Source organism: Ictidomys tridecemlineatus, chromosome 3, assembly GCF_052094955.1.
Source record: "Ictidomys tridecemlineatus isolate mIctTri1 chromosome 3, mIctTri1.hap1, whole genome shotgun sequence".
Taxonomy (NCBI): Eukaryota; Metazoa; Chordata; class Mammalia; order Rodentia; family Sciuridae; genus Ictidomys; species Ictidomys tridecemlineatus.
This window is the reverse complement of record NC_135479.1, coordinates 188,195,286-188,209,846: the sequence shown is the minus strand read 5'-3', so window position 1 is coordinate 188,209,846 and position 14,561 is coordinate 188,195,286. Positions and strand designations below refer to the sequence as shown.

Sequence of the window (14,561 nt, the reverse complement as noted above, 5' to 3'; positions counted from 1 at the left end):
TTTTGACAGAAGGAACCAGTCATTTGAAAGGAGAGCTCCTGTCAGTCAATTAGGTGAATTAATTGAGATTATAAATTTACAAGTAAATGCCCAACCACAGACCTCATGTTGGAAAAGGTTAACTGGGCTTACACCTCCCCCAACTGATTAAATGTAAATGACTGTTCACATGGGGACAAGAAATGCTCTTGTTTATAAATCACACTTCCTGGAAATGTTAGAACATAAGTTTCATGGTTTCCGATTGGACATTAATTAGGGGTGGGGCTATTGCATTTTTTGGAATATCTTGCATCAGGATTTACTGAGTATTAATAAACATATACACATGCACATAACTTTTGAAACACATTCCTTATTCATTTGGGCTCAATCTTTATTAGACAAGTCCTCTCCCCATGCATTTCTGTAATTACATTTTGTTACAACACTGTGCTCAAGTTTTTGAAAAATTCAATTTGTGCAAGGGCCAGAAGATGACAATTTCAATATCTAGATTTACTGAAATGTTTAGGAATGGTTGACCATTCAAGCTGTGAGAGAAAAATTATGTGATCCCTGTCATTAAAGACTATCTAAGGCAAGAAACAGTAAATTCAGCCAACATTTTTTCATCATCTAATCACTTGTTAATGGCCAATACCTCAAAAGAAAGAAAGAAATAGAGTTAGTTGGGGTGGAAAGGAAGATGTGGAGAGATGAAAAGAAAGAGCTAGAGAAAGACAGGAAGAGAGAGGTAAGAAATAAAGAGAGGAGGAAAGAAGAATGAAGGAATGATTCAAAATATTAAATAATTATTTATAATATATTTGATCAGTTATTTGCAGGGAGACAATATATAAAATGAATATTATCACATTTGTTAAAATTGGGTGGGTTTATCTTTTAATGAAATTCCTAGCCTTTCAATTAATATATTTATGTCCCAAGCAACAACAGAAATTTAAGAAGCTTATTTAATTAGCTAATACATAATTCTTTATCTAAATTGATTGAGAAAATATTGCTGTGGTTTAAACCAAAACCACATTCCTTCTGTTTTGATGGGAATATTGAAGCCTCATTGAACTCTAGAAATTATTTTAAGATATGCTTTTTTTTTTTTTGAAACAAAGTAGTTCCTGTAAGCTGCTCACTTTTATAATGAATTTAAGTTTTGCAAATAATATACAACATTGTATACTTATCCCAAGATCTCTTTTAATTTAATCCTGCTTCAGTTCCTATTGTAGGAAATGTTGCTTGCACATGGAAATTCCTTTAATATCCGGTCTTGATTAAACCTCCTAATTTTAATTTTAGTAAAGAACGAAACAGTAAAATGGTCCATTCTGAGCTTAACTTGTAAGAGTTAAATTTGTGTCATTTTCCAGGGCTGCAGTTCAATTTAGCCCTTTATGGTTTTTTTTTTTTTCTTTTTCAGAGGAGGCCTTGGTGCCCTATAGCAAGCCCAGTTTCCCATCTCCAGGTGGCCACAGCTCATCAGGAACAGCTTCTTCTAAAGGATCCACTGGACCCAGGAAACCGGAAGTGTTGAGGGGAGGCCACCAGCGCAATGCCAGTGACCTTCTTGACATAGGATATATGGGCTCAAATAGTCAAGGACAGTTTACAGGTGAATTATGTAAGTGTTTTAGGTCACTTAAAAGGCTATCATAGCCAAGCATGTTGTGGCACAGCTGTAATCCCTAAGACATAGGAGGCTGAGGTAGGAGAATTCCAAGTTTGAGGCCAGCCTCAGCAATTTAGTGAAACCATCAGCTACTCAACAGGACCCTGTCTCAAAATGAAAAATAAAAGCCCTGGGCTTAGTAGTTCAAGGGTAGCTCATCCCTGAGTTCAATCCCCAGTACCAAAATAATAAAAATAACGGTTTATTGTGATTCAGAAAGTATATTAGATTAGTAATATTTTCATATTAAACAAATTTAAGAATGATAGAAAACTTTCTTTTCCCTGCTACAGGAAAAAAAAATCAATGATTTTTTAACAAGTTTGGTCATAACGTAGATGATTGCTATTTACAGCAGGTCAATGACATAAATATTTTATTTATATTTCAAGTTGATTTATGCTACATAAGAATTACTTTAAACATGGTGGTGCACACCTGTAATTCTAGCTACCAGAGGCCGAGGCAAGAGGATCACAAGCTTGAGGACAACCTGGGCAATTTAGTAAGACTCTGTTTCAAAATAAAATATAACAAAGGCTGGGGATGTAGCTCAGGATAGAGCACCCGTAGTTCAAACCCCAGCATCAAAAAAACAACCATAAAACAACAAAAAATTGTTTAAATGTGGGCAATTAGTCTCAACACTTACAAGTTAAATTAAATGTAGTTCACTGGGTACTTTTCTTGCTCTTTTAAACTCAGCACAATTAAAAAGAGAGAAATTCTAGCCCTTTGGTACTTTAAAGAGTCTTCTTAGGAGTTCCTCCTATTCTTCATTTATTTGCTCTTCATTCATTTTTTTTTAATTTATCGAGTCAATCTTAAAAAAAATTTGATCTTTGATTTGAGTTAGTTCACAATATTTTAATTATAATGATATAGCTATTGATTAAGTTTATCTTTTTGTATGAAGAACTGGCATTGGATTTCATATTTTCTAAATATAAAAATATGAGGTAATGGTGAAAAATAGGGATGTCACAGTACGTCGATTTAAAAACATTGAATTTGTGTTAATTTCATCAGGAAATTTACCAACTCCCTATTCCCTATCAGAATGATGCCTGCTTAACATTGTCAACTGCTTCTTTGAATTCAGCTTAACCAAGGCTGTTAACAGAACAGCCATGGCTTCTCATGTTCTCAACCACTTGCCTGATTATGGCTCATGAGAAGACAAAGCTACTTTTCTGATCTCTTGAATTCCTCGTGGAAAAATAGTTTATGATTACCATTATGCTCACATCACAGGCTGGAGGAGCTCATGAGATAATGAAAAGGGAAAATAGTTTCAAACTTGTTGTTTATGGATCTGAGTTATCATTATTGGCTATTATTAATCTGATCAGTATTAAGATTTATTTATAATTTTTCATTTGGCCCATGGGTACTTGAAATTTTCTTTAAATTTTATATTGAAATAATCGTAGGTGTGCAAGGAGTGAAAAAAAAAATAGAGCTCTAGTTGAATTTTAAATCTCCAGATTCTACAGTGTTTCTATTTTCCTTGTTTTTCTGGTTCAACGAAAATGAATTGCACAAACTCACCAAGATCTTTCTGATGACCTCATCTTCATTTACTATCCGGTTGCTCTGATTTTGATTATGCGGGTCAGGATAGAAGAATGCATCATTTAACTCTTGAGCTTTATTCCTGACTTTTGTTTCCATCTCTTTTTAGAGTAACTGAGAGGAGACATACAAAGCTGCTCTGAAGGACCATCAGGTCCCAACTCATGGACGTGATGACACTAAACAGTGCAATGAACAATTTCTTTTATTTATGTACTATTAAAAGAACTGTAAATGCAATGTAAAGACACACAGCCACACATATCCCACAGATATTTTACTTGTGTTCTTCTCTTAAGTACACCACCCACCTTAACTCTTTCTTGTCAGGAGTATATAAAAAAAAAAGAAAGAAAACAAAACTCGCCCTCCAGGAAGAAAAGGATTTTCCTCTGTATATAATTTCTTTTGTGCATTGCTATGCAAGCTCACTCTTTTTAGCTCTGTTCCTATTATTGTCTGTTCTTATTGGTCTGTTGTACTATATGTGAATTAATAGGCTGTGGTGCCATATATTAACTTTTAATTGTGTAACTTTTATGTTTAAATTTTGCACTGCAATTTTATTTGGTGATAAGCACAAATCTCTACTCCTCATGACATGAAGAAAAGATTGAATGTGAAGGGGGTTTCTGTACTGTAAGCTAGGTTGGATAATGCTGGTGTAACCCATCCTGTTAGATGGTTTTCAGTTGGGGTGTAGAAATAGGAAGATGCAAAGGAACAATGGTGTTGGCAAAGTCTGAACATCAGGAATTGAGTCTGTTTTTAAGAGAAGAAAGATGGATATTGCTATTGACAAAAGCAAGGGGTCAAAAGAAGGAATTTTAAGTCTTTAGGCTGAATATGCATTAAAATATGCAGGTAGCAAAGATGTACTAAACTTGCTTTAAAAAAAAGATAATTAAAGTTTTATTTAGAATCAACTTTACCTGTCATTGTAATTGACCCATCTGAGAATGGCGACAAGCAAAAGGAAATTAAGGTGTTTCACAAGAGCTGTATTTATATTACAGCTTTTTAAAACAGCATTTTCTGAATTACCATAATTAATCTCTCCAACTCATTAAGTCAGAATATAACATGAAGTTCCCCAAGGAAACAAACAAAATGAACTCGAGACTATCTAGCAAGTAAAGAAGCAATTTATTATTAGGACATACTCAGGCTGCTTCCAAACATGAAATCTATTGCAATATCTTGTTTTGTCTTTCTAATACATGTACAGTACACACTAGAGGATAAAACTGCATCACTTAAATTCATGATTGAAAAAAAATGCAGTCTATATACAACTTTGTGTTTCATTTGACTAAGACGTAAAGTTGATTTCACCAAACGTAGAGCCAAATTGCAAGTGCTTAAAAAGCAGTGCTCAGAGTATGTTCAGTTCACCGTCCGTAAGTTTATCGTAATAAATATTTGATGGTACATTCTCAGAAATTGGCTACCAACTAAAATCTGTTTGACCCATTTTGAATGAGTAAATTGAATAGAAAAATTAAAAAGGAGGAAAAAAATGCATGTTTATACACTTTTTAAATAAAACCAAATCTTGTAAGTGGACATTAATAACAGTGTCCTGCCTCATTTGTTTTCACGACTTTGAGAACAAGAAGTTCCTGAACATCAGTTATGTATGCTCAAAATAAATGTGACTTTGAAATATATGTTAGCTACTGTACATGTATAGTCAATCAGTCAAGTAGAAGATAACCTTCCTGAAATTCCCACTTGTGACATTTTTCCCATGTGCTACCTACACAATCTTAAATTCTAGCTCTGACTATATTTTCTTATGTTTTTCCTATGATATATTCAGTACTTCAAAACTATTTGATGTAACAATCAGGATCAGTTCTCAAGTAGGAGACCCTTTAATAAGTCTCACACTCTGCATTATTGGCTCGGTCACCGGTTCATGTCCTGTTGTCATAGCAAAGGGATGACATAGTTCAATGGCTCCATCTTTTGAATTCCCTGAGACTGCATCAGCACAGGCAAGCCTAGAATGTGATGTTCTTTATGGGCCCCAACATCTTCTTGGTGTCGTGTGTAGTTCATTTCTTCACTGAAGAGAAAAGGAATTCTGAGACACACTTATTAAACACTTTATCAACTTTCTACCATCAGTGCCTGGATTTTCATGCAGTTTGATTTCTCTGGGATAAAGAGACTGGGAGAGGAGAAAAAGCTTCTGCAAAAAAATGAATACATAATTATTCACAACTCTAAGATGTGAGGAATTTATTTTTCATTTGTGAAGTTCCTTAATTCACCTTCTTTACTTCAAAACAAATATCTAAGAAGTTACATTCATTTGTGTTTCATCTTTTTTCTCCTCAATCACTGAATTTAGTCTAAAATTTTATCACATAGATTATACAGATTCTTGACTCCTGGTAACTGGCATTTGTAGGCAATTAATAAACCAAGACTTAAAAAATATGTCTTTATGTAGATGACATGTAGAATAATTGGAACATAGCATCATACCTTCCTGATTGTCTTGAGTACACAAAAAATTAACAGTTAGGTAATGCAATACAAACCCTGTGGTTACTTGGAATGTTCTTTTAGAATAACCCATGTTGCCCATTAAACCTAGTTTTAAATAAATTGGCCCAACAAATCTTCCACCCAATATGATCATCCTTTTATAGAGAGCAAAATAACATGCTATGGCTATATAAATTCAGGAACACTCTTAAAAATCAGAAATCTTCATCAACATGATACATGTATAAAGCTACCAGTCAGTACAAGCCAGAATGTCAACAGAATAACACAAATCTAAAAGAGAACCTTTGTAGATTTTCATTGTGTAGCTGATTGAATGAATGTGATTAGAAATTCACTGAGCTCACTTGGCTAACCAGAGCCTACAAAAGCCATCAGAAGGAAACGTGGGTGGGAGAGAATGTAACTTACCTTGCACTTACAGGCAACACTGCTGTGAAGTCAAGACAGACACAAGTACTGCTTCATTTATAACGGGTAAAGTCTCTTTGGAGAAAATAACCATGTCAGTGCCCAAACTCAGGTATGCCAGTGTATGCCGGGGAGTCAACCCACCCTCCTCTAAATCTTTTCCATGCCATTTTTTAAAAAGTTAGGATAGTACAGGGGCATGAAAATAATTGATCCCTTCAGAGGATTTGCATCCAATTCAAGAGAGAATATAAGAAAATGAGGACCAACATGTTAAGTTATCATACAACCAAAGGGAAGTAAAACCATTGCAAGTTTACTTGCTTTGAATAGCAGATTTAATGGTGTTCTATGTCATAGTTTAATGCTCTGGGTATTTAAATATATTTTCAATTGAATTTGAGTTGAAAGTTTGTATGTGCTTCGGTGGAACACTTCCTAATTTCTACTCAATAAAAATATGTAACTGTTCATTGACAATAAAACAATAATGATGCCAATGAGCTCCAAACGGTGGATTATCTCCACTGGAAAGCAATTGTGTGTCAGTATTAAAGATATGCAGAACCATAATATTCACTAATGTTAGTTTCTTCATCTGCTTCTGTATATTGTGTTTATAGAGTTACATGACAAGAATTGGTGTAAAGCTACATGTCTTTCCACATTATCTTAGAGGTGAAGTTACTTTTATTTTCCTTCTTTATAATGTGTACTTCAAATGAAGCACCATGCATTTCTTTACATGACATGCAATTTACTAATTCTTTTTAATTCCATAATTTTAAAAGCATTTATTGTGACTTTAAAAGTGTTGCAAGATAAGGGATTCTGTGGCCGTGGGTAGACTTTTTATACTTTGTTTTATAGATGCATTTTTTTTAAAACTGTAGTTTGTTTAAGTCACCAAACAGCGTCCAAAATCTTAATGTGTTTCATTTGATGTTAGATTGGCAAAGAAATTGGCATAACATTGGTTAATAGTATTGTCAAACAATTGTGTATTGTGTACTCACTGGGAAAAAATAAAATATATTCACATTTCAAATTTGTAAAAAAGCCATTTAATGTAAAACAAACTTGCTTGTAGACAAACCAAAAATAGACTATTTTGTCACTTTTAGGTCTTCACATTAATATTTTGTAGCAAAATGAATAATCTTGTCTTCTAATTCAGGTATGGGTTGAAAAGTGACAGCTAGGAATTGGCATTGACCTATAAAAGTTATTAAAATACAATGATTGATACCATGACCTGTAGCTGAAATTTCACAGCTCATTCTATCAGCACTGTTTTCCAGATCTGAAGCCTCCACCACACCATAATGACCTTTAGATAGTTAAAATTACCACAAACGTTTCTCAACAGAATTACTTTAATGAATTATTTTTAAGTGTAAGTAAATATGAGAATTACAAGCAAGTACATACTTCTTAATTGCTTTAGAATAGTTAATTATAATTGTTTGAAATGTTGGATATTGAACAATTACCTCGGGGACAGACGGGTACAAAAGAATAATATTCTATCTTATTGTACTTTATAAATACTTCACCATTCTTCATGGTAAACTATAACTGTAGGATATAATTCTCCAAAAGAAGTTTCTGAGTTTTTAAAAATAATTATCTCAGTAACTGTAAAAAGCAAATAGTAAAAGATAAAAGATGAATTCATTCATTTAAAAATAGCCTTAAAAACACATGGTAAATGGACAATACATTTTAGAGATCTATTTAACTTAGATGCATCATAAAATGCTCTTAAAGTAATTACAAATAATGTTGCCTTAATATAATATAGTGGTGATACATACTATGTGGGGGTTAAAGATGAAAACCTACAGTTATCAATATGATGAAAAACAAACCAATTATAAAGAAAACATTGCTTTATTGAATTTTGTTGTATTGTAGAAACACCTACACATGGCAAAAATACAAAATTATCACAAAGGTTATTTTAAAAAACACACTATTTTATCTTGATTACTGTAGATATTAGTTAAGGAAAATATATATTTTAATATTTCAGAAAATCATTCATATAAAAATATTATTTAGAATCTTTAATTTGTGAAAATGAATTCTCTCTCTCCCATGGAAAGCAGCAGAGGTCAAGCTAAACCTCACTCTACAACAGAAATGCGAAATAAAACTATGCAAATGAAAGAAAACCAAGTTTTACGAGTATAAAGGGAAAGGTATATAAAAAGGCTAGCTGGTGACAGACAGCATGTTATCCCAAACTCTTTTTTATCTGTATGAATTCAGTGCCGTCTCATGGACAGAGAGTAGGAATTTGATACCTGGAAGTGTCACAAGCCTGTCCAGAGTCACAGAAACAGGGGCAAACATATCCTATGGCTATGTGTTTAATTTATGAAGAATTAGAAATATGGCATGTCTTTGCATTTTCTAGTCAACACTTTCCTTTTGCAGTAGTCAAACTACAAGGGAGGGGATATATATATATATATAGGTGTATATGTATATATACACCTATATTTTTATATATATTTACATATAACCTCACGTCCAAGATATCTGACTAGATATAACCAAGATATGTGAATATCTGAATATATATCTATGTGTATAATATTATATGCATGTCTTTAGGTATATATGTGTATCTCAGATATCTTAACCAAAGAAAGCTACATTTTCACATCAGATACTGTGACCTTATACTAAAATCAATATCCCTTGCAGGTTACTATAACTGCCCTTAGACCATAGTACCATAGTACTCTTTCCAAAAAAAAAAAAAAAATAATAATAATAATAATACCTGGACAGATACAGGCTTTATAGCACACATTTTTTTTTAACAATTTTCAGACAATATTTTTCTAGACCCATTTTTCAATAATTTGTTTCTGTCAAATGTAGTTCTTGTTTTTATTCTTTTTGCAAGCGAGCACTGAGACACAGTGCTTAGAATTAAATATTCAGAGTGCTTTAAAAGGAAATAATTCTTGTCTTGAGAAATAGATTAATATCTTATTAAATCTTGCCCTGATTTTTAAGAAAGTATTGTTTTGAGTAATGTTTTTATGTTAATGGGAAAGACCCAAAAAACAAAGCTTTCAAATACATTTCATACAATAAATTCTGTGTTAGCATCATTCGTATCTCAAACTCCCATCAAATTACCCTTGTTCTAGTCTTTCTCAAAAATAGTATGTGGGATATTAAAAGTTATTTTAAAAACTAAGAAAGAGGCTAAAGCTCGAGGTTTGAATATATAAAGAGTTTTCTACACTGCCTGACTTATTTACACTTCTGTCCAAATCTTATGTGACATAAAACCCTTTGTTCTGGGACACCTCATGGGATTAACACTCTTCCAGGATCTGTAGTACCTATTCTGCCATCAGACTCTTTAGTGACCCCAAAGGTATCTCATGCCATACCTTGCTGCATATTTTTTTTAACCAATTTAACTCATGGGCAAGAATCATGCAAATCCCAGGAACTCTGTGGAGGTGATGAAAAAAGTGAGTTATTAAATCATTAAATTATGTTTCAAGAACTTAATTGAGATCAGTATTCTGCGCTTTCTCAACAGGTATCAGTGCATCGTGTTCCTCAGCATTTCCACAATTCTCTGCTCTGAACACTTGAAATCATTAGGCTAAAACTAAAGCATAAAAATAGACTCATTATCTTTCCCCACCCCCAGTTCATATCTCCTACCTCCCACAAAAGAATAATTATTTATTTTTTAAGATTATTGCTTGATTATCACTAGGCTCTACATAAAGTGGAGTTTTGCTAAAATTAATAATGGATAACACGAAATTTAAGGGAAAAAGACTTATCTCAGTAAGATAATAATAGAACTAAGTCCCAGTAGAATTTGAAATATAGCTAAATAGAAACTACAAAAATCAGAATACTCAGAAATTGCTAAATATAGATGCTCAGAAGTGAAAGTGAAGGGTTACCATTATACAAACTTTCACTGGCAGTGAGTACAAAGATGCTAATATTATCATAGAAATGAAAGTGGAATAGAGAATATAAAGATTTAAATTTGCTTGATTAATTTTGAATGATGGTAGATTGGTGCAATCAATAAATTTAAATATCCTAACAGGGTGATTTAAAAACAATTACCAATGGGTAATGGCTCTACTAAAAGATGAAACAGGCAAATGGAAGCAGCCTGGGTGGTGGGGGGAAGACACATAAGGCTAATATTCAACTTAAGAAAAAGGAGTAGTATTTTCAATAAATATGTAACCCTTTCTCATGCAAGTAACCATTTACCAAGAATTAAATTCATCAGTAACAGAGATGTTATTTTTTAAATGTATAAGAGAAATCCTTATATATGCATGGCAACAAAGTATTTAAAGAAATTAGTGTATTCAATATCAGCTAACTCCTACTAAAACTATTTGAATATTGTATTACAAGTTAAAAATTGGGCTGGGAATATAACTAGGGCTAGCCTAGTGTGCATGAAGCCCTGGGTTCAATTCCAACTCTGGGAAGAAAAAAAAAAAAAAAAACATTAAAATCTATGATGAAGATAAGAACTGCTTTTCCCAATGAAGCTCAAGTAGAAAGATAGTTTGGATTTCCTTTGATAAATTCCCAAGTAAAAGATTATAATGCTTACAATGTAATAGGTAGTCAATAAATGTATTCGAGCACACACATATAAAAATAATTTTCAATCATTAGAATCTAAAATAGATGAACATACTAATGGGTAAGGAAAAAGGGCACCTTACAAAAACTTTGAGTATCTAGAAAAGCATCTCAGATTAAATAAAGCTTCAAATAATCTCAATTTCTATTTGATAAAGGATACATTTCTATGTATATATCCATACACACACTCAGGTACACAAATATTTTCATACTGTCTATCATTTAGTTCATACACATATATGTTGTAACTTATGAAGGAAGGGGTATTTCGTTTGACCAAATGCTGTTTTGGAGTGAATGAACATGTGTCATGCTGTGCATGGCACAGTGTAGTGGGGAGAAGATTGATGTATAATAAGCTCTCATTATAACTTAGTCGGGGTGATAAAAGGCATAGAGTGAATATTCTATTGGAAGCAGAAAATTAAACAAGTGATGTAATTTGACAAATGTCACAGAAATAAATCTGGAGCGTCAACAGTGAGAGAAAGTATGGTACGGCAGCCAGTGGGCAGTGAGGGTTGTATGGTAATCAGAAACCAGTGGAAGCAGAATGCAGGCTGGCCTTGAAAGGAAAGAACTGAAAAGCACTCAGAAAGAAGGGAAGAAGAAAACACAGCACAGTCCCTAACCTATAGGAAACTTGAGTCTGATGAGGAAATTGGTTATCTGAGCCAACATTTGACTTTGGTGGAATCTAACTATGATAAATACACAATATGATACTTCAATGAAGTAAGGAAAATGGGCACCTAACTCAGACTCTAGGAGGCAAGCCAGATTCCAGGCTGAATAATGCTGTACGAGTCTCCATTTCTTCCAGACAGAAGATTTAATGAGCACTTCATCTTCCCTGAGCAAACACACTGATCCATAATATAGCACAGCATAGTATACACAGAATAAATATAGAATAGCAAATGACAAAGGAAATAAAGTACTCAATGGTACAGAATGTTTAAAAAATAACAATGGAATATAGTGCAGCAATGTAGTGGATTAAAGGGCACATGGAATAAAATTCTCCCAAATTCAACTAATGTCTGGAATTATTAGTGAAACCTAAAGTAAAACAGATGAAAGGTTAGTATGCCTGCTCCATATGCTTCCTTTTCCACATGGAGAGGAATGGTTTTGCTCCTCTATGGGGATTTATGCTTTTATAAGTGAGAAGGGTCAATTATCCTTTCAAATTCTGTGTATTCCACCTTTCTAGGTATGCAGGAAGAGTCAAAATTAAGAATGCTAGGTAATCCTAAGTCTGCAAACTAAACAAATATTATAATTAAAATGGAGTATAAAGTATTTCCATTAAGAAAGTGTGTGACTTCATGTAAACAACATCACATACCAGACGAAAGCAGAATGGGACCAATTATGATGAGAACAGTCCAAAATGGGTCAAAGTGACTTTCTACACACATTCAATTGAATGTAACAAAGCCAAACCAGACCCCAGGGCACCAACAGAAACTTCATTAGGGAAAATGAAGAACAACACACAATGATGATGAATTTTGCAACAATGATCTGCCTGAGGACCAACCACAAAGGAGCACAAACAAATAATGCTATATCCTGCAAAGAACAGATGAATGAAAATAAAGATAATGACATACAATAACTTAGTAGGGAAAAACATTGAAAGCAAAACATAGTCGTCCCACATATCCTCCCTCCCATTCCACCTTCCCCCAGGACCCTAATGAGTTGTTGATTATATCTTATTAAAGACAAACAACAGAAAAGCTTAGAAACATGAAAAATAATTAGAGCATAAAAGTGAGTATGGATAATTAGGAAATGGCAAAATATAATTAATCATCCATTCTCTGCAAATATCTTTTCTGAAATGATTCCATAGTTATAAAGTGGACAAGGATTTTCATTTCATAAAGCCCCGTACAAATACGAACTGCACACAAAGCTATTTTCTCACAACATACACTTGCTATGTCACTTTGGGCAGTAGTCAAAATACATTTGAACATGGGTTTGCTATATTAGCTCTCTAGGCATAAGGCATAATGGCTCAGACTTTAACTGATATCTTTCTGTAGGTATATCTTGTCATCAAAGGTTTCAAGTTATCTATGTTTACATTTAATGCTACTAGAAATGATAGCTTTTTCTTTCCAAGTTATATCTATTTATTTTCCCAACCATTTGAGGTTTGAGGAAGTATTTCCAAATAAAGATTTTGGATTATTAAAAAAAAAGTGCAGTACTAAAACACCATGTTCGATATTCCTTTTGCATCTGCCAGCTTTTGATACAACACTGAATTGAGAGGCCTCCTAAATATTCAATTGATTTTAATATATTGACACCCGCTGAATTATTTTACTAAGTTCAGTTGAGCATCATTGTGACTTTACTTGAAAAAGCAGCCATCTCACATTTCACTAAATATCCTATCTATGAGCTAAAAGTCTAAACATAATGCAAAATAGCCTTAGTTGTGGCAATAGAATAGCATCGAAACGGTTAGAAGCTATGAAGCGCTGAAATTTTGTCTTCAATAGACTTAAGAACAAAGTTTTATAAAGCACCATTTCACTACTTATGTTCAATTAATTATAACATTTCTCTGGAGAGACAAATATACATATTCCACTAAAATTTTAAGCAAGTGCAAATTCACCAGGTGAGACTTCAGATAAATGCTGGGTAAGAAAACAGCACTACCATCAACCACAGCTTTGCAAGTCAGAAGACTATTTTTCAAACAGATCCTTTTTAATATAAATCCTTTATATATGCTTAGAGGTGAAGTCCCAGTAAATATTACCTTATCAAAGGCAATTTTTTTGTGGGGTCAAAGTGTGGGCATTAGACCAATATTTCTTACCTGTAGGGTCAATCTACTTAAGCAACATGTATACCCAAGAGAGCAGATAGTCAATATTTTCTTATAAGACGATCCTTGGATCATCTTTAGCATTTAGAAAAGGCCCGAGTTCTGTGTGTAATAGAAGAAATTGCCTTTAAGCTTAAAATATTTCCTGCAGGTGTTCCCACAAAAGATCTTCCCTCTAAAGAAAGTCGGCTGAGGCTATGAAATATGTGCTTCCAGCTGTCGGACCCACCAAAAGTCACCCTACATACTCTGAAAAAAGCAACTTGTCAGTTAAATGAATGAATCTAAGATTTTCCACTCAGGGTGTTGATGAATGTGCAACGTACACACTGGTTTTGCTTAGGCAGTGACTGCTCAGCAAAAACCAGGATTATACCCACAGAAACACTGCGTGCTGGGACCAAAGGAAACGGAAAATAGGACCGAGTGAAGGAAGCCTGCCAACAGGTGTTACTGTTTGAGAAAAGTGAGGAATGACTCCCGAGGAATTCAGAGAACCTCTGACTGCTGCCTCCCTCACAAGCCTGGGGCAAGGTGGCTCCCTCCCCCACTTGAGCAGAACAAGTGGTTACCACAAAGAACTCATGGAAAATGCCCTCCCGAGAGAGAGCCATGTTGGTTGGTCTCCGGGGCAGACTCGAAGGACCCATGTTTTCCAAGAGGCACTTATTTTCTTTCTTCTGTCTTTGATACACATGGTGAAAAACCAGCCTCTACCTCAGAGCAAAGCCTGTCCAAGGAAGGGACATGACCTTTGTCCTTGGAAAGACCCACAGAGCACTCCTAGGCACATTCCCACCCTGCTGAGTTGTTTATCTACAAATAACAGGAGAGATCTGCTTCACCAGGTGTCCC

General features: G+C 34.0%; 1 protein-coding gene across 18 annotated transcripts in view; it reads left to right on the top strand.

Moving 5' to 3' along the window:
- The window catches only part of Robo2 (roundabout guidance receptor 2), a 1,537,051-nt gene extending 1,529,825 nt beyond the window's left edge, over window positions 1–7,226 (top strand). For 17 of the 18 annotated variants that reach the window (XM_078044445.1, XM_078044442.1, XM_078044444.1 and 14 more), the window contains 2 exons: window positions 1,424–1,624; window positions 3,357–7,226. In XM_078044445.1, coding sequence (XP_077900571.1) covers window positions 1,424–1,624; window positions 3,357–3,358 — 203 coding nt within the window. In that variant the 3' untranslated portion in view covers window positions 3,359–7,226. The remainder of the gene's footprint in view (window positions 1–1,423; window positions 1,625–3,356) is intronic. The other variant, XM_078044443.1, reaches the window with a different exon arrangement.
- Window positions 7,227–14,561: the final 7,335 nt, after the last annotated feature.